This window comes from Peromyscus eremicus, chromosome 13, assembly GCF_949786415.1.
Source record: "Peromyscus eremicus chromosome 13, PerEre_H2_v1, whole genome shotgun sequence".
Lineage (NCBI taxonomy): Eukaryota > Metazoa > Chordata > Mammalia > Rodentia > Cricetidae > Peromyscus > Peromyscus eremicus.
The window spans coordinates 40,296,118-40,317,055 of NC_081429.1; the positions used below are offsets into that span (position 1 = coordinate 40,296,118).

General features: G+C 41.7%; 1 protein-coding gene across 1 annotated transcript in view; it reads left to right on the plus strand.

Moving 5' to 3' along the window:
• The first annotated feature begins 1,317 nt into the window (after positions 1 to 1,317).
• The window catches only part of Bard1 (BRCA1 associated RING domain 1), a 68,126-nt gene continuing 48,505 nt past the window's right edge, over positions 1,318 to 20,938 (plus strand). Inside the window, exons 1-3 of the mRNA XM_059278012.1 lie at positions 1,318 to 1,457; positions 14,894 to 14,950; positions 16,336 to 16,484. Coding sequence (XP_059133995.1) covers positions 1,318 to 1,457; positions 14,894 to 14,950; positions 16,336 to 16,484 — 346 coding nt within the window. The remainder of the gene's footprint in view (positions 1,458 to 14,893; positions 14,951 to 16,335; positions 16,485 to 20,938) is intronic.

A 20,938-nucleotide genomic window follows, 5' to 3' on the forward strand; every position in this document is an offset into this window, starting at 1 on the left:
AAATGCAAGAATGTGTAAATAGGTTGGAAGCCCTGGAGAGGCAAGGCATTGCTTGCCTAGTGCTACTTGTAAAATATTCAGCTCCCCAGGAGGGTTGGGGATATGGCAGGTAGAACGCTTTTAGCATGAAGGAGACTCTAGGCTCAATACAGCACCACGAAACTGGGCATAGTGGTACATTATCTGTAATCCCATATCGCTCACGAGGTGGAGGAGGTTCAGAAATTGAGAAGTTCAAGGTCATCCTTAGCTACAGTTTAAGCAAGCTTGGCAAACATCAGACCCCGCTTTTAAAAAAAAAAAAAATCCCCGAGGAAGGTAGACACTCTTTAGCAAACAAAAACGTTTTATGCAATTTTTCATATTTTAAAGGTAAAGCAGAGCTTCTCAGACGAGCCCTTGATCGGATATTTACAGCTGGTTAAAATTAGATTGAAACCTTCTTTTTACCGGGTTCTTGTATCTTACAGCAAGAAGGAAAAGAAAACTTGCTTATGTAAAGGGTAGTACTTTCATTGACATGGGTAAAGCTTTTCCAAGTTCAACACTAGAGTAAATGCCATTCTTTGCTGATAGCTTCAGCGACGAGTTTTTGGGGCCGTGGGTGCACTTGACTCCAGCTACCCCCGGGATAGGCACACATGCCCAGCTCGGGAATGAAACCCATGCTGAGCCCCGCCCCTCAAGGCCACGCCCCTTTGTTTGGCGCTCAGGTAGTTCGAGCGCGTTATGTCCCACCTCCCGGGGCTTGAGGTCATGACCTCTACCCACGGCTTCTCAACCCGGCGCCTAGGGACTTTCGCAACGTTTCCGCTGTCCGGGACGCAACCCCTGAGGGCGTGGCCTCCAGCCTCGCCCCTCCGTTTCCGGACCTTGGAGCGTACTCCTGAAACTCCGCCCCCAGCCTCTGAGGGCGTGGCCTCCAGCCTCGCCCCTCCGTTTCCGCAACTCCGAGCGCACTTCTGAAACTCCGCCCCCAGCATTTGAGGGCGTGGCCTCCAGCCTCGCCCCTTCGTTTCCGCAACTCCGAGCGCACTTCTGAAACTCCGCCCCCAGCCCCTGAGGGCGTGGCCTCCAGCCTCGCCCCTCCGTTTCCGGACCTTGGAGCGTACTTCTGAAACTCCGCCCCCACCCCCTGAGGGCGTGGCCTCAAGCCGCGCCCCCTCCAGCCCCGGGAATTTCAGCGCGTTTCGGCGGCAGCCCAGCCCCAGGCGTCCCACCGGCTCCGAACCTCCGCGGGCCTCGGGCTCCGGGCTCCGGCGGTGACCAGCGGGGTGCGGCACCCGAGCTAAACCTGCCCTCCCGCCCTCCGAGGGGATGCCGCGCAGGCCGCCGACGGTCCGCTCGGGGAACAAGCCTTCTCCCGCTCCCGCCATGGAGCCGGCTGACGCCGGGCCCTGGGCCCACAGCCGCGCGGCGCTCGCCCGCCTGGAGAGCCTCCTGCGCTGCTCCCGCTGGTAAGGACCGGCCTAGCGACCGGGTGTCGCCTGCCCCTCCGGGACCCGTTCCTGTCTTTTTCTGAGCGGCTTTCCAGTCACTCGGCCGCAAACTTGGGTTCAAACGGCGCTTTTCGAATTTTCGCGGGAGAACAGCCTTGGGGGCGTGGCCTAAAGGAACTAGGCTCGCTGGCCCCTCCCCGAAGCTGACGCTCCGAGCTGGGTGGGGCTAAGGCTTGGAGGGGCGGGGTCCTTGGGTCGGAGTGCCCAGGGAAGGTGGTCCCCGGGTTCCGGGCCACGACGGCCCCTTTGAGGCTGACCTTTTGGACCTTTTCCTAGTGGCAGCCTCGGTGTGGGGGAGAGCGGGCGGGCGGCATGGATGGTGACCTGGTTAGGGGTAGTTTGACGCCGGCAGTGGGATGGCCATCGCAATTTTCCCTTAGTTTGATGGATGGAGAGATGATGGCACTGTACCACTGACGCCCTATCAAGGATTTTATTCTGCCCAAAATACTCATCTTGAGTGGCACTTCCTTACCTGTAGCAGTTTGTCGAATATGACCCAGGAAGTGACCCTCTTTTTCCCATTTTTCTCTTTTGGCAGTCGTGAATGTTGAACCTTTAGCCTCTAGCACTCAAATTAGTGTTAAACGGCAACTTTTTTTTTTTTTTTAAGAATTAACTGACGTCGAATTTTTCACTCACATTTTATTATTATTATTATTATTATTATTATTATTATTATTATTATTTTTACAATATCTTAGAATCTGAAAGACTGTCAAGACAGTCCTTAGAAAATTGGCATGAAGACATTTCTTAGCATGAAGACATGCTAAGCTGTGCTTATGTTTGCCTGAAGCATATGGGTCATCCTTCTGGGCGTAGACATTATCTGAAACTGTACTTCTAGTTGCGATAGCTGAAGCCAATGATGGCGCACACCTTATTTATTTATTTATCTATCTATCTATCTATCTATTTATTATTTATTTATTTATTTATTTATTTATTTATTTTTGGTCTTGGTGGCGCACACTTTCAATAGTCGAACCAAAGGTAGACACTTGGATGGCAACAACATTTCACGTAGGGTGTGTCAGAGCACTTGAGTTCAGGTTCCAGCCACATCTTTGATCCTCTCTGTACCTCAGTAATAATGATTTGCTCATTCGTGTGTTATTCTGTTAATAATAAACATTTGTCATACCACAAGTCATACCACAGTGACAGTGTTCTGAATATAAGCAAAGCAGACAAACACCCCCCTGTTTCCGTCACTCTGCCTCAGGGATCCCAAACCTGTTTGGGAGAGAAGACTAAATGTAATTATACATGTAAATTGTTCCCTGTGATGAATATCATAAACGGTTACAAAAACGTGATGAAAAAGTGATTAATTTGGAAAAGACTAATTAGGTAAAGTATATTAATAATCTGTAGATTGTCCTAAAATTGAACAGTTTCCCTTTTTACTACCTGCCAACTATTTCTTTACCATCTAAATTAAGTGAGCTTAACATGAGAGCCGAAAGCCTGAAGATAGACATCAGTAGTTAGGCCCAGACTTTAATATAGCACATCTAGTTGTCCAGAGAATATTGGATTTCTTTTTTTCTTTTTCTTTTTCTTTTTTTTTTTTTTTTTTAGTATTTGAGCCTCTGGTAGATGAACTAAATTTAACTATTAGATTATATAATTTCGTGGAGGGCCTTGAGTTAATGTTTTCCTCTGAAGTGTCAGCAAATACTACTTAGATTTTGCAGCCACAAATAGTCCATTTTCTTTCTTTCTTTAAAAAGATTAAAACAGTGCTTGTGCCTTTAATCTAAGCTCTCTGGAGGCAGTTACAATCAGATGGCTCTCTGAGTTTCTAGCCAGCCTTGTCTACATAAAGTTCCAGGCCAGCCAGGGCTATGTAGTGAGACCCGGTCTCAAAAACCAAATCAAAACAAAAATATAAAAATATTCTTTGTTTGTTTGAGGGCTATAGAAAAGCAGGCTGCTGGCTTGATTTGGACTAGAGATAACAACTTTCCAAACTTAGTTTTGTATTTTTTTTTTTCTGTTGATACTTAGTATATAGCCTAGGCTAGCCTGGAAGATATTATATACCCATGCTATCCTTAAATACAGTGATCTGTAGCCTCCTTAGCATTAGGATTACAGATGTATACCACCATGCCCAGCTTCAGACTCAGTTTTAACAAAAGAAACTTAAGTTTAAAGAGCCTTTGAGCGCCGGGTGGTGGTGGCGCATGCCTTTAATCCCAGCACTCGGGAGGCAGAGCCAGGCGGATCTCTGTGAGTTCAAGGCCAGCCTGGGCTACAGAGTGAGTTCCAAGAAAGGTGCAAAGCTACACAGAGAAACCCTGTCTTGAAAAAAAAAAAAAAGAGCCTTTGAGCATACAGTTTTACATTGCACAGAAAATGGTTTCTGTCACATTGGGAGTGCTTTTCTTTTCCCCTTTCGCTGTCTGTCAAGCTCTCTCTGCCTCCCCCCTCCCTCCTACTTGCTAGAAAAGAGCTACCCAGGATGGTCTGCTGCTTGCTTCGGCTCATCATCATCCGGAGTGTCATGTTATTTGAAATTGTGTGTGTCCTTTTACAGAGCTTCAGAGTCCTCCCCGGTAGGCTGGCGGTTACCCCGATTACCCTCACATTCAGCTTGCAGCTGTCATCTCTCTGCTGCTCCCAGCTGTCACCTGTCTTGTGTAGCACATTGGATCTGTTTTGTAGCAAGCAAGACTTGCTCTTACAGTGGGTTGGCTACATTACAGGGCATCCTTTCCTGACCTTTAACATGACTCTGGCTTCAAGGGGAAGCTGGTGAAAGTGTCCAAGAGGCCAGATGTGACATTTATGTTCGGACCAAGGCTCACAACGAAACAGAAGCTATTTAAAGATTGGGGGAAAGCAGACCGGAAGACCTTATTATTTGAGGGGCTGGCAGAAAGCAGAGTACTAGTGTGTTCCTGAAGGAAGCAGGAAATGCATGTAGGAGCTGTCCTGTCAAAACTCCAGGTCTTCCCTGTTGCTCTTTTCTAATTGAAATTAATTAGGTACTTCCTGGCATATTTTTGGGGTAGGGAGGGTTGGGCTTTTTATGCCAATGGTATTTTGAGCTTTTTATATCATTTTAGAGAAGATTAAATGTAATCCTAACTTTGAAGATAGTTGATTTTCTTTTATCAAGTTATCCCTTATTTAAAAGACAATTCATTTTACATGTAAGTGTATATACATATCTATGTGTGTGCATGAACATGTGTCTTTTGAGGTATTCTTGCTCTGTGGTTCAAACTGTCTTGGTACTCACTGTGTAGCCCAGGGTGGCCTGAGACACATAATGATCCTCCTGACTTAGCCACCTAAATTTAGTGATTACAGATGTGAACTTGGTTTTTTTTTTTAATGTCTTTTTGGAGGATTTAGAGATATAGCATCTTGCTCTGTAGTCCATGTGAGCTTTAAATTTGGGATCCTCCTACCTCAGCCTTGAGAGTGCTGGGACCACAGCATTATACAGGGATTCTAGGGGCTGGGTAGGTTTTTCAGTGGTTAAAGTGTTTGCTGTACAAGCATGAGAATCAGAATTCAGATCCCCAGCTTCCACATAAAAGTGAGGCTGGGTGTGCACACATGTAACCTCAATGTGGAGGGTGGAGGGAGACAGTATGGTTGAAATAGTTATCTCTAGGTTAAGTAAGATTGTCTCAAAATATTAGGTGAAATGATTGAGGATGATATCCTAGCATTAGCTCTGGCCTCTGCATGTGCCTACACATGCATATACCACACAGGTATACACCATGCCTGCAAGTAAGTATACATACAAATAAAGGAGATAGATAGACATTGCCATCCCATTCCAGCCCAGCTTCAGATCCTGGGTCAGTGTTATTACTCTTTGTTTATTCATTGTTTACTTAATATTAATAAGATTACCTGTTTTATACTAAATGGTATATGAATGTTCCTAAAATAAAGCACAGATTTCCTGACTCTAGCATTTAGCTCTTGCCTTTCTTTAGGAGTTTTGATTCTTCAGAGTGATTCTTACAGGCCAGTGATCCTTAAGTAGGATGATTGCTCCCTCTGGTTTGCTGTGGCACTGGTTGGTTATTCATTAGAACAAGAAATCACTGAGGCATAGTAGTGGCAATGCATTTTCTACCCATAAGGCATATGTGCTCAATTTGAAGGAGAGTAAGGGATACACAGTTCAGGGTAATTGATGTTGAAGGCCCAAAAGATGTAGAGGAATGAACTTTGTTTTGGTCTGTATAGCAGAGGCAAGCCACATGGGCTTTGCACTTGTGCCTTTGAGATGTGGGTAGATTTTTATTAATAGAACCGTTGGTCATGGTGATGGTGGTGGTGGTGGTGGGGATATTAGCAAATGATTATGTGCTAAAAATGGTAGAGTAAAATGGGAGTGGGTGAGATGGTCTAGGAGTTAAGACCAGTTGGATCTTGAGGGATAAGTAGCTCAACAACAAAGTGTTCATTTAGTTTACATAATTAATGTTCCAGTTTGCTTCCCTGTTGTTGTGATTAACACCATGACCAAAAGCAATTTGGGGAGAAAAGGATTTATTTCAGCTTATATTTCTAGGTAAGGGTCAATCACCAAGGGAGACCATGGCAGGAACTCAAGACAGGAAACTGGAAGTGGGAACTGAAGCAGAAACTATGGAATACTGCCTGCTCTCTAACCGGAGTTCAGCTGGCTTACTTATCCAGCCCAGGCCCAAGCTGCCCACAGTGGCCTGGGCTCTCCACATCAATTGTCAATCAACACAATAGCCAATCTGATAAGGCAGTTTTTCAATTGAAGTTTCCTTGACCCAAGTAACTCAAGGTTGTATCTAATTGACTATTAAAAAAATGAACCAGCACAGCTGACTTCCTAAGGAAAGCTATTCCTGTGGCCTCCTAGAATTCTGATGTCCTTAGCTATCAAATGATGAACAGAAATGAACTGGCTTTTAAAGCTGTCTTCAATGTACAGATTTCATAATTGTCAGCATTGTGTAAAGCCTTTAATAAAAATTTAACATCTGTGTAAAGAGATACACAGATAGTGTCCAGCTTGCACCATATCCTCCAGTCTAGAAATCATTTATTCATGGAATTTATTTATGTGTTACTTTACTTATTGGCTTGATAGTCTGCCTCCTTCACTTATGGTATAGTTCTCATAAAGGCAGGTTAAAATTTTAGCTACAGTGCCAGATACAGTGTTTCTTAATGTTAAAATAATGAATGAAAAAAATTAGGTTAAGTAGGTCCCAGTTTCAAAGTGGTGATACCGAGATGACCTACTTAATTCATCAAGAGCACAAGAGAATCCTCCATTGGTTTCTAGTGTTAATTACCAATACTGAACAGTGGTTAAGGCCTCAAGGCAGCTGTCCATGTAGGTCAGTCTGACTTCTGAGATTTAGAGTTGAAACTACCATATATGCAGTCCCTGTATGGCTGAGGAAGAGCCCAGCTGCTGTTGTATAGGGCTTGTGACTTCTAGAGAAATTTATCAGATACATGGGACACCTTTGATTTTCTTTAATTTTAAGACAGGGTCTCATTATGTTGCTTAGGTTGGTCTCAAACTCACAGATTCTCACTCCTCAGCCTCCATAGTGGTGGGATGGCCCGGGGCATGTCACTGAGTGCAGCTGTATGCCCCCTTTTCTGTCCCTTATACCACAAGCCAAAGTATTACTGGTAAGCAGGTCTGGGCTCAGAGGAGACATTAGAGTGTGACAATGGACACATGTAAGAGTTACTTACATGTGATTGAAGTCTATTTCTAGAAATGAGAAGGGAAGAAAGGAACACCTAAGTGGGAGCCTTGAAATCCAGCATTCGAATGGCAGATGAAAGGGATGAAGCTTTAAAAGACAGCCAGAGCAGCAGTTGCTTAGATGTTGTTTTACTTTGGAGGAAAGGGAATGGAAGACAGACACAACACTGCTCAGTCAGGTCTACCTGACAGTCACTGGGGCTTGTATAGAGATTCTCCTAGGATAGGATCTACTATAATTAGTCATTACTGAAATTCTGTTGTGCATTTACTTTTGGGATAATTGTCTCATTCATTCAACAATTGTGGACACTAAGCAATTAAGTACAAATTTAAAGTTTTCCCATGTGATTTACCTGAATCTGACATAAAATCATCACAAAAACTCTGGCCAGGGAAGCAGATCAGTGCCTTGCTCAGCCATCATCAGAGAAGCTTCCTCCTGCAGCAGATGGGAACAAAGACAGAGAGAGATCCACAACCAGACAATATTCAGAGAGGAGACATCTGGGAACACTCAGCCCAAAATGGGAAGTCTCCATCAAATCCCTCCCCTCAGGGCACAGAAAACCCTGAGGAAGAGGAGGCAGAAAGAATGTAAGAGCCAGAAGGGATGGAGGACACCAAGAAAACAAGGCCTCTGAATCAACATGAGCAGAGCTCATATGAACTCATAGAGAATGAAGCAGTATTCATCAGGCCTGTACGGGTCTGCACCTGGTGCTTATATTATGGCTTCCAGTTCTGTTTTTATGGGATTCCTGAGTGGGAATGAGTGGTCTCTCCATCTGTATCTTTCCCTTGCACCATTTCTTGTGTTCTTTACCTTCTGGTTGTTTGTTTTGGCCTATTCTGATATGTTAGTTTTTGTTTTATTTTATCATCCTGTAGAAGTCTGCTTGTCTCTAATGAGAGACAGAGAAGGGGTGGGTCTGGGTGAGGGGGTGGGGTGGGGAGGAACTGGGAGGAAGAGTAGAGAGGGGAATATATAATTCAGGATATATTATGTGAGAAATAAATCTCTCTTGAATAAAAGGAAAGAAATAGTCATAAAGAATAGTATACTTAGTTGGGCATGAACTTGGAGGTAGAAGCAAGAGCATTATGAGTTGAGATTAGCTTGAACTGTACAGGAAGAATGTCTCAAACAAACAAACATAAAGCCCAAACCAGACGAGTAAGGTATAGTCCATTTACCTTTTACCTTACTCACCAAACACGTCTCTTCTTCTCTTAAAGGGAGATGTAACAAATTGCTTAATTGGCTTGGAAAATTTGTACAATTTCATGTTAAATACACTGATCTACAACTTAAAAATACCTTGAGGATACGCTAACATGTAAGAGCACTGGAGTCCTTGTTCCATCTAAAATTAACTAGCAGTTGGTACCTCATGGGAGTTTGGGGGAGCCGTTCAGTTAAATCCTTCTGCTTCATTAGTATAATCTCAATTGAATTCAATTTTCCTTTGTAAAGAAAATTTTATCAGTAGAATTTTTGTAGAATTGCTTGTTCTCCCTGTTTAGTTTGTCCTTAAGTTATAATGCATGGGTTACCCTGATCTTCTCATATCCTGTGTAGAGAAGTGTGAGTGTAGTTGAGAGTTGGAAAGCTGAGTTTTTAAGAGATGTGGAGTTTTTTAAAGATCTCGTTATTAAGTAAGTGTCTTTTCTGCAGTTTTTCCTTTGCAGTGTATTTCTATATCATGGAAAAGGGGGTAAAGGTAGATGATGGATTTTTGCACCAAGTCTTCCATTTGCTTCATCCTCTGAGGGTTATTGAGATCCATGCTAGGTGGGTAAAAGGGACGGGAGGGAGGGACTTAAAAAAGAAATGGTCTCATGTGAAAGGCTATAGTCTATTTGGAGAGAAGGATGTAGCATGAATCTTATATTTTTGGTTGTGAGCCTAGCCTTTAACGGCTGAGCCATCTCTCCAGCCCAGTAGCATGAATCTTAAAAGGTCTTACTCATAAAGACAAACCCGGAGCCAGGTATTGGGGTGAACGCTGCAAGATCAGAGAGATAGAACAGGCCACAGCTAACCTCACCTGGCCAACTTCTCAGCTGATCTTGTTTCCTCAAACTGGAAGCCTCTGTGTCCTCATATCTGAATGGATCTCAGCTGAACTGCTTCTAGAAAGCCTGAAAGCTTAACCAGGCTAGTTCCTGGTTTTCTTTCTGCTTTCTGCCATCACTTCCTGGGATTAAAGGCTCTTGTTACTACGCCTGGCTGTTTCCAGTGTGGCCTCGGACTCACAGAGATCCAGACGGATCTCTGCCTCTGGAATGCTAGGATTAAAGGCATGTGTGCCACCATTTTCTGGCCTCTATATCTAGTGGCTGTTCTGTTCTCTGACCCCAGATAAGTTTATTAGGGTGCACAATATTTTGGGGAACATAATATCACCACAGAAGGAAATGAGAATCGGCAGGTAAAGTAAAAGCCTTTGTTTTCAGCATTAAATTCCAGAGCCCCAACTAGATACCATTGCTGCTCTTTGGAACTTTAGAACATTTTATTTCTCCCTTAAGCCTTGTATTAATTTTTTATACAGTCCCCCACTAGATTGCAAGCCCCTTAGGAAAGAATGGCAGAGTCAGTTTAGTGTTCTTCCCCTGTCTGGTAATTGCCTCCAGTCCTGGGGTGGACCTGAAAGCCACGAAGTCCTCTGCCTGTTTTTGTAGTGTCATTTTTGTGTGTTCCTGTATAGTGTTTGGGTAGTGTGTTGAGTGTATCAGATGTTCATATTTGTGGCATAGAAGGAAGTATATTTTAGACTTGGAGAACAGTTCAGTCAGAGTCGTGGGGCTGGAGCTGGATAGAGGATATGTGGGAATTGTCATAGACACTGGCCCAACCATAGCAGAGCTTCTTCAGGAGAACAACAAGAAGGGTGCTACTTCATGGCTTGGCTGTTACCAGATTCTGAAGGGCACTGTCGTGGTAAAATGTTTAATTTAAAATAATACTCCTGAAGGAGTGAGTGCCAGATAAGGTTGATCCTTGATTGTCTGATAACTCAAGATTCTCAGTTGCTTGTGTTTCCTTTAAGAGATTCTCTGTATGTGCCTCCATATGAGACGATACTGTACATGAAGTAGTACATGAAGTAATGGCTTAGCCATTGCCTTACTGCTAAAGATTTAAATTGCTTGTAGTCTTTTGTAGTAACACTCAGTGCTGGAGTATTTTTACCAGATTTTAAAGGCCTATGCATGAACATAAGGTAAAAGCCTGTAGTGAATACATTGTTTATCTCATCACTCCTGAGGCCCATAGTTTGGGTTCAATTCATTTTTTACCTCTAGGTTTTCAAATAACATTTATATCCCCATTTCTAGGTTGTTTTCTGTTTTAGATGCTGTTTCCTTCCTTCTTACTCTCAAAGCTGAATTTTCTTATGCTGTATTAACCTTGTACTGTAGAAGGTGACTGACTGGGGGTAGCACTCACCATTATTAAGTCTTCACTATTCTGTCACACCTCTTACAACCTTTGAAAAGTCCTATGTGCCAGCTTCTTCTTAAACAATATATATGACATTTTAATTGGATTTCTTTTGCATATTTTGAAATTTCAAATAGCTTTGTCCTGGGGCCTTTAAGGCAGCAAAGACATCTTACTTTTTAAACATCTGTCTTTAGTTTTGAGGGTTTTGTACATGTATATAATGAAATATGCTCATAGTTATCCCCTATTTTCCCCTCCAGTTCCTCCTATGCTCTCCCAACCCACCCTGTTCCAACATCTCTTGAAATTTCCTTTGAACCCATTACGTCCTCTTCGTGCTGCCCTGTGGGGGGTGGGCTGTCCACTGGAGCGTGGGAAACCTCCCAGGGCCACACCCTCAAAATGATTCTCTCTCCTTTCCCTGGCAAGTCTGTGGATCTCGTTAGTAAGGCTTGCGCCTGGAGATCACTTCCTCATCTGTGCTTTGGCTGTCTTGATCTTGTGTGGGTTTAGTGTATTGTTTCTTAGTCTCTGGAAGCTTTTCAAGACTTAACCAGATAATGTTTGCTGTTTTGAAGTTTCATTATTTACAAGTATCTATTATACTCAACAGAAATTCCTGCAGCTTGAATAATTGAGTTAAAGTTGTGTGCATTTAAGATTTTGGTTAGTATCTCTTAGTTGTAAGATAAATTTCTTTCATTTTCGGTATCTTCTTAACCAAAAGTTTGCCTTTGACATAGATAAACCTCTACAGTGTCTACCTTGTACCTTCCCTTGAAGTTGGCCTGCCTTCTCTCAATTTGGCCATCACATTTCCCTCACTGCCCTTCTCCCCAGAACCCACACAGAACTCACTCACAATTCCCATGTCCTTTCATTTGTTAAAAAAGCCAGTCTGTCCCACTAATTAGAATAGTTCTACTGATCAGTTATTCACAGATATTATGCCACTGCTAATCACATGGTAACATGTCATTGCTAGGGTGAAAGGTAAGAACTATAGAAAAGGTTTAGAGTTATTTTAGCAAGGAAATAGGAGGCTTAGAACCAGAACGCAGACTTAGTGGTACCAGAGGAAGCCAGGAGGCTGTGGACTGATGCATTGCGGAGATCTGCTGCCGTGGAGGGTATGAGGTAGAGCAGCTGAGGCAGGGAGAGGTGCTGTGAGAAAGTGAAGATGCAGTGGAAAGAGAGGCTTCAGGAAGAAGATGAGGTAGGCCAGTGTAACTTCACAGGGAAGTCAGGGAGGAGAAAGAACCAACACCCTCAGGAGAGCTTCGTTGAGGTATGAGCCAGAGCTAAGATGGTAAGGACAGATTTACTGGTGGAGCACTTAGTTTAGTTGGGGGAGACGGTAGAATGGGTGGTGGGGGCCAAATGCAGCATTTTTTCAGGTTGAAGAGGAGGTTACCTGGATTAAGTTTTCTCTTGCTGTGAAAAGGCACTATGACTACAGCTCCTCTTATAAAGGAAAAGATTTAATTGGGGTGGCTTACAGTTTCAGAGGTGTAGTCCATTATCATCATGCGGCGGGGGCAGGACATGGCAGTATACAGGCAGACATGGTGCTGGAGAAGGAGCTGAGAGTTCTACATCTTGATCTGTAGGCAACAGGAAGTGAACTATGTCACTGGGCTTAACTTGAGCTTAGGAGACCTCAAACTCACCCCCACTTCCTCCAACAAGGCCGTACCCACTCCAACAAAACTGCACCTTCTAATATGCCACTCCCTGTGGAGGCCATTTTCTTTCAAACCACCACATTACCTGTGTATGCTTACATGTGAGTGAAAGAAAGGTGATTCAAACCGTGCTGGCCACAGACTGTCATGAGCTATGGGGGCTTGAGAGCAGCCCATCTCAGGAGTGAAGAGTACCCGAGGAAGGGCTTCTGCTCTGAGACCAGAGGAGGAGATGAGGCTATGAAACAGGTAGCAAGGGTCTAGATGGTCACAGCTTCATACTGTGGGAGGGACTTAGGAGCACAGGTAGCTTTGAATAACCATGTAGTCATTGCTTAGCTTTTTACCTACTGATCATCTCATTGTGGAGGTATAAAGAATACTACTTTTTAGAGACATTTTTTTTTCCTCTTTTTCTCCTGTTCATTTTGGATAGAGTCTCATTTTTTTTTAGGCCAAGATGGCTGGGAACTCATTGTATAGCATAAGCTGTCCTAAACCTAGGATTCTCCTACTTCCGCTTTCTGAGTGTAGGGAATTAGGTGTGCACACCACGTCATCCACCCTCCTGTCTTTTTCCCCCCCACTTTTGTTTTTTGAGACAGGGTTTCTCTGTGTAGCCCTGGCTGTCATGGAACTCACTCTGTAGACCAGGCTGAGCTAGAACTCACAGAGATCTGCTTGCCTCTGCCTCTTGAGTACTGGGATTAAAGGCGTCTGCCACCATCCTGGGCTTCCTTCCGTTTTTATTGTGGTATCCAGAGCCTGAGCAAATAAGGCAGAGAACCCTGGGGCCTATCTAGCATTATGAACTTACATTCACAAGTATCTTATGTCAGTAGCAAAAGTGGCTCTGAATCATTAAACCTTGTAGTCTGGCCTGAATACGGAATCCAGTGAACTACAAAGATGGTCAGTTTTCACTCGAGCTAGAGAGCGGTTGGGTTTGGCTAGGATGATGCAGTGTAAAATACACAGAGAAGGTGTAGCAAGTCTATGTTGTAGGGGACCAAGTAGAATTAGCCCTTAATAATGAATAAGGTGGTTAGGTTTGGTAGTTAATATAATACAAATTATAGAAGCCACATGAATACTGGTTATAATCATCTAATTGCCAGGGTCACCAAACTCATTTTGTCAATCTATCCTGTGTAGTGTGGTCGAAAAATGAGATTTTGTGAGTTTTTGAAAGGAATGGGTTTTATAATGTCAGCGAGCAGTGTTTTTAGTAGCTTGAGAATAACGGGGCTGTACTCTAACTCTCTTCATAGCCTCTTCCTGAAAGCTCCATTTCACCTTAATGTTCATAACTATTAAAATGTGCAATGTAAAACGTTTGATCTTTGCAGAAATGTGGAGAACTGTGTTTCACTGATATGTGGTTTGTGTTCAGAGGTAATTGGATAATAATGGTGTAAACACCTAAAGGTCTTGGGGTTGGTATAATAAGCCAAGTGCAGGAAGTGGTTGTCCTTTAAAGGCTTTACTTGTGTGCTGTGCTCTTGACGCTTACCCCGCTGAGTGTCAAGGCTTAGCACATACACATTGGAATTGAAATATGCCGCATACAGAAGGCTAGTGTTAGTGGATGGAAATTTTCATAGAAGGTGTATGAGTTGGTTGTAACGAAGTCGTGGGTAAGATGCTCGAATTCATAAGAATAATGTAGTTAAAATTAGGGTTTTGATTATGAAGTATGTAGTAAATAGTTCTGGGTTACAGGGGTTGCAGAGTGGGCCTATAAATACAATAAGAGCCTGTCCTTTCCCAGGACTTTCAGAGGCAGCAGGCATTCTGATGGACAGTACTGGGGAGGTTTTGCTTTGGCCTCTCTTCTCTCAATGTATTGACTTTCCTTCAGTCTGAAGACTGCCAGCTTGAATTGTGTCTGGAATTGTTTAAACAGTCAACTAGCTGTGGACTGAAAGAATGATCATATTTGGTCAAAACTTCTATAAAAAATAGATGGCTCCTTAATAGTAAACAATTAGGTTTTTGTTTGTTTGTTGATTTGAAATGGGAAGCCATGTATTATTATGGTCAAGGTGTCCCAGTGCCCTAGTTTTTTGGGGCAGTTCTAGTTTGTATCCCTTGTCCCAACCTTCTACCCAGTTAAGCAACCCTCTTCACTCTGAGAAATGCTCTCATTTAGATGGCAGGCCACATTTTGAGATTTATGGGTTTCACTTCAAGTCAGTCAGGGTAGATGTACCTTAGCTGTTGAAAGAGGAAGTTTAGGGGTACTTGAATACTGATCCCTTTCTCTCACCTCTCAACAGATACATTATAAAAAGAACTCAAACTTGTCATGACATTGATAATTGCTATTTGAATACAGCAAGTATGTCCATGGGGTATATAACCAGCAGAATTAAAGCCTTTGCAGTAAATGTATCCTTAATATTTTCTGTTTTGATAAAGAGAGAAATAAGATAGTGTGGGGTCTTGGGTTTGTGATTGGGCATGAAATGTTTATGTAGCAATAACTTATCTTCCTTTCTTCATTCAGCACTAATATTCTGAAGGAGCCCGTGTGCTTAGGAGGATGTGAGCACATCTTCTGTAGGTGAGTGGTTAGAGCCTGATGTGCACTCTGATGTAATCATGATGTCTGTCTTGCTGTGCACTCTGATGTAATCGTGATGTCTGTCTTGATGTCCACTCTGATGTAATCGTGATGTCTGTCTTGCTGTGCACTCTGATGTAATCGTGTCTGCCTTGACGTGCACTCTGATGTAATTGTGATGTCTGTGTATTATCTTGAGTTGATATTTAGAACTGTTTTCATTTACAAATAAGAATTAATGCTCAGAGTTCCAACAGAAGTAGCTCTGCTAAGGTTTTAAAAAAAACCACAATGCCTTTGACATAATTCTCATATGTCTTCTTGAATATTCCAGTTTTGAATTACTGAGATAATAATCTTTCAAAATTTATTGAAGTCTAATTCTTCAATTTCCAAGGCGGGGTGACTTCAAACAGTAGATGTTTATTGTTGTATTTCAGGAGGCAGAAGATCAGGTTCTGATAGATGTTGGTAGGGTTTGTTCTCTCTGAAGGCTGCAAGGGAGACTGTTCTTCCCTAGCTTCTTGTGGGCTGTTAGTAAGGTTTTCATTGCTGTGGCAGAATATCAGGTTGAAATAGTTGATGGGTATATATTAGTCAACTTTTTGTCACTGTGACGGAATACTGGCATACATTACCTGAGGAGAGATTTGTTTGATTCCAGGGTCTCAGGTTTCCGGTACAGTGCTTGGTTTTGGTGTCTTTGGTGCTTGAACGCTTCTTGGGATTAGTATAGTAAGCCAAGTGCAGGGCGTGGTCATCCTTCAAAGGCCTTGGGAGAGAACCTTGTGAGAGAAGGGTGCCGTGGTGATAGGAGCTTGTGGAGGTGGATGCTCTGTCATGGCGGGCAGGAAACAGAGGGAGGGTCTGGGGATTTGGCTCTAGGTATAACCTTCAAAGGCATACCTCTAGTGAATTTTCTAGCTAGGTCCCACTTCTTAAAGTTCCCTCTACCTCCCCAAATAGCGCACCATGGTTGAGCACCACGTATTCAACTGTGAGTCTGTCAGGGAGGGACTTGTAATGTTACGTTTGAATCATAGTCTCTGAAGCACACATTTGACATCACACATATATAACAGGGGAGGCGGATTTATTTTGGTTCATGGATGTAGAGGTTTCTGGTCCATAGTCCTTTATATGGAGACTGTATTTCTTCATATCTCTAAAGCTTTACCCTTTAGGAACTATAGATTTGTTTGCTGGGAAAAATTAGGCAGAATGTTATACTAAATAATGTCTCATCATAGTGAATTGATCAGAGACTTTACATATATGTGCACACTGCTTTACTATGTTAGACAACTGCTGTTTTCCTTCGTCTGTTCATACTCCCTCGTGTTTGGAGTTCAGATTCTGCTGAATTTTCTTTCAATTTTTTTAAGTGTTTGTATAAGCGACTGTGTTGGATCAGAATGTCCAGTGTGTTGTACCCCAGCCTGGATCCTAGACCTCAAGATAAACAGACAGTTGGACAGCATGATCCAGCTTTATAGTAAGCTTCAGAATTTGCTACATGCCAATAAACTTTCAGGTGAGTAGCATACCTTCACTGTTTTGTTAAAGAGTGGACAAATTAATAATGATAATGATTACATGAAAGATGGATAAAGAATTCTGAATGATGTAGTTCAGATTTTAAGATTAGTAGGTTTTTTTTTTTTAAGTTATTTTGAGAAATGAGATAATTAAATCTCAACTTTATAGATGAGGTGCCAAGGTCCAGAGAAGTTAAGTGCTCTTGCCTGCAGTTACATGTATAGTTAATACGAGTAGCAAGAGAAATAGTGCTCATTTCTTGATGTCAGTCCAGAGAGTCTCACTTCATACTGACTGCTTTCTACAGTTGGGATAATTTCTGTAGACTAGATGCTAGTGATTTTATTTATAATAGTGCTTAATTCACTTAAGTACCCTGTTACAAGATAGAATACAATATTCTTGAAAGGATCACTTTTCTAGTCTGAATTAATTAGGTGTACATTTTGAAAGAGCAAAAATCTAACGCTCCTTTTCTTATCTATTTAAATGGGGGTTAATGTTTTTCAGATTGTTCTTCGACTCTGTGTATTAACTATATATCTTCCCATTGTGCTTTCTGCTGAGAACTAATTGGCTGTGAAAAGAAACTAAAGTGTTTTGAATTTTCATAATTGGATGTCGGAGTTGTCTTTTTATTGACCAAATCATATCATTTTAGCATGTATTTATAGGAGAACCTGTCTTTCAGGATGCCATGAAAGATTGATAATGGTAATATAAAATGGTTGGCTTTTTAAATCTTTTGTTGTTTGGATTCTGATGTGATAGTGTAACTGTCAACTATTAGTAAAAATTGATTGAACAAAATTAAACAAGTCAAATGCTTTTAAAGATTATTGACAACAGGTCTGTATTTTTAAGAATGTAAGTCATAGTTAGCCCGTGTTTACATTTAATTATTTGGTCATTGTATTAGACTCCATTTTTTAGTGATAAAATATGTTATGGTAGTACTATGACTTATGGTTTCCAGGTCTGTACATATACAGGTCTGTACTTGCTTTATAAAGTATTGTGGTTATAAGTCTCTTAATGCATTCGTTTTAGGACTGACAACTTGGTATTGGCTATCCAGGTGGGGGACACTTCTTCAGCTCCCAGCATTCACCAGTTTCCTGTCATTCTGTGTTTAGGTTTAAGGCCTCCTGAGGTTTTTCCCTTTTGTGCTAGCATGTCTGTTGGGGTCATTGGTTCTGGTCTTGTTTGGGCAGCATGTATATGTGTATATAATGAATTATATGAATAACAACTCTGTGTGTGTGTGTGTGTGTGTGTGTGTGTGTGTAAAACAACAAAGAAAGAGTATGAATTTGAGAGAAAGCAAGGTGGGAAGATAATTAGGAAGAGTTGGAGGGAGGAAAGGGAACAGATGTAATTATAATTTCAGAAAATAAAAAATGATACAAGAAAAAGCAAGATTATAAAAAAGATGTATTCAGGGAGCTAGAGAGATGGTTCAGCAGTTAAGAGTACATATTGCTCTTGCAGAGGCCTTGAGTTCAGTTCTAGTACAGGTCAGGCAGTTGGCACTTTCTCCCCCTCCATCTCCAGGGGATCTGACTCCTGGCCTCTGTGGGCACCTGCACTCATGAGCACATATACATGTTGATCAAATTAAATCTTAAAAAAAGAAAAAGACTGCATTGAGAAAAGCTTCGTCATTACTTCATCTGAATGCTTTTCTTCCTTAAGATCAGCATATGATGGTGTGTATTTGGTAGTTGAAAAGATTGTGTGTATGATGTAATTGGCCTCTCTTTACCCCTCATATGTACTTTAAATTGACGTAGTGATTCCCTCCCAGTAAGGGTCCATGTGTCTTTGGCAGTGTCAGAGTTGGGAATGGAGAAGCAGCAATGAGTTCCTTGAGTTACTTGGACAGTATGAACAATATGTCTCTGAAAGTTGTTGCTTTCATTAGATTCTTAGAGGTATGTCTGATTGCTAAGATTATTGGCCAAGCACTGAAATGTGGGGTTCTACTTTTGTGATTGTCCTATTTTAACTCGACTCTTCTCTAATTACTGTGTAGTAGGGTGCTAGGTTATGGCAGATGCTGTAACACAAAGTGACAAACCAGAACCTGTCTCGGTTCTGGAGGCTTGAAGTTTTAGTTTCAGAAGTGTCCTCTCTGAGACCCCTGGCTTGTACTCATGTTCACCTCATGTCCTCACTGCATTAGGGTCTCCACGCCAGTGCAGCTTCATCTGGATGAGTTGTCTAAGACAGACTTTAATTCAGATTACATTTTAGGTACCAGGTATTAGTTATGGTTTCTGCATATGGATTGAGAGAGGAGAAGGAAGTTCATAGTTTAATGCATACATAAATAACTTGACATTTTAAATGGTGATAACATAGGAAGAGGCTAGTCTGGCCTTTGTAAGTTAATTGCCATCTGCACTGGCTCACTAGGGTGTTAGATACCTTGAGGTACAAAAAGGACTAAGAGTCCTAGAAATTTACTGCAGTGAAGTGTGTTTGAATCATAGTATAGTTTTTGTATTTTGTGGATGGTGGAAAGATTGAGTTTCAAACAAGGTTCAGGGTGGAATCCGAGCCCTTTTAGAATATGTTCTTATTGTTTTTCTATTTTGAACATTTGTTTATTCAGTAGGTATTTGCTAAATTTGTTGAATTAAGTTGGGTGGAAATTGGCAGTGTGGGACTGCAGAGCAGATCCCAGCACTCCCACTGCAAGCTGAACATGCCGTCAACACCTGTGACTCCAGCTCTGAGAGATCTAACGGCCTCCTCTGGCCTTCCTGCACACACAGGCGTGAGCGCTTGTGCACAGGTGCGCATGCATGCATGCGTGTGTGCTCACACACGTAAAGTAATCTAAAAGAAGAAAACAAAACCGACCATGTGCCTTTGCTGTCTTGACAGGAAATCACAGAAATGTAGAGAAACTTACTGAATATACCTCTGTTTTCAGAGGACAATTTTTTTTCCTTATTTTAAGCTGTATCACTATCAACTTCTCCCTAAGTCTTCTCAAAACAAGGTGGCTCTGAAGGGTGTTTCAGCTTTAAGTTCTCCTCCAGTAGCTCCCTTTGTTTCTTTATAGTTCCTTTAGTACATGTGCCGGTTTATCTAGTAAGTATTTCTAAAACTAAATTTAAATGGTAGAAGGTGAAATGTTTTATAGGGAGAAGAAGGAACCAGGAATTGGGAACAAGTAAGGATTGATAGTTTTGTAAAAAAAAAAATGATCTCACCTTAAGACAAGGACATCAGACCGAGTGACTCCTGAAGCCTTAGCTGACTCCAGAATTCTGTAACTGTTAAGTGATCACGTGTTAAAATGCTAAGCTAAGGAGAATGGTGAAACAGCTCTGGTGTTTGCTCCATCTTTAAACAAGATCCTGTAGTTTATAATTTATCTTTCAAATGAACCTTGTTACTTGCATTTACTACAAACTATGCAATTACTCTAATTAAGGTGGGTAATTAGGAAGAACTTGTCAGATCATGGACATGGTACGTGATACACTAGAGATGAGGAAGCCTGATTTATAGGGAGTGTGCAAAGAGGAGCTTCTAAACATTTCAACATATTTTTCTCGGTTCAGTGTACTTTAAAGAGAAGAGGTTGTCATAGTTTCCTGATGGCCATTTATGGGTAATTTTAGTTTATTCTTTATAACAATCTGTTTTCTACTAATAGAGTTAGATTTAAAGTTTCTCTTCTCCCCCTGACCCCATCATATTAAATCAGCCCTTGCAGGTGCTGGTCAAGTTTTGTGGAACGTGTCGGTGTTGGTGACATTAAAATAAAGCACGCTGATTGTGCTTTCATCGGAGCACAATTTACATTTCTCTTCTCTAGTTTGGGGAAGGATGCTGGTCCTTCTGAAGTGATTACACAGTGTTTCATATATGCGGTGACTTTGTAATAGACAAAGAGGAGGGTTTGGATGGCCATGTTGCTGCTGTTCTTTTAAATAGACCTAAATACATCTTAACTTACAGGATAATTGTTCTTCAGTGAAGGTGTTAATGTTACACAGATGGTTAACAGAGTGCCTCCCTTTCATTTTTTTTTTTTTTTTTTTTTTTTAAATAAGGAACTAGCTAGTCAGAGATTTCTCAACTTCTGTTGTGTAACTTATAATAGAGAATAATTTGGGAAGCACACAATGTACATCATTATAATCCTTTGATGTAGATTAATGATAGTGAAATCACATTTTCTAATTGCTTCTCTTTTCTATGCTTATTAAATTTTAAGAAAAAGAAAACTTGGCTAAGCAGCTCCTTAGTAACATGTGTGTGTCTGTTTCTTGATATTTCGTAGTAGATTCTGAAGTATTTAAATTCAGAGAATAAGATTCTTTTAAATGTCATCATTAAGAAATTTGCTATGCAGAGGAAGGACCAATGTTTTTCTTCATGAAATGAATATGATAATTTATCAAGCTTAGAAGCATTCACCCATAAAAC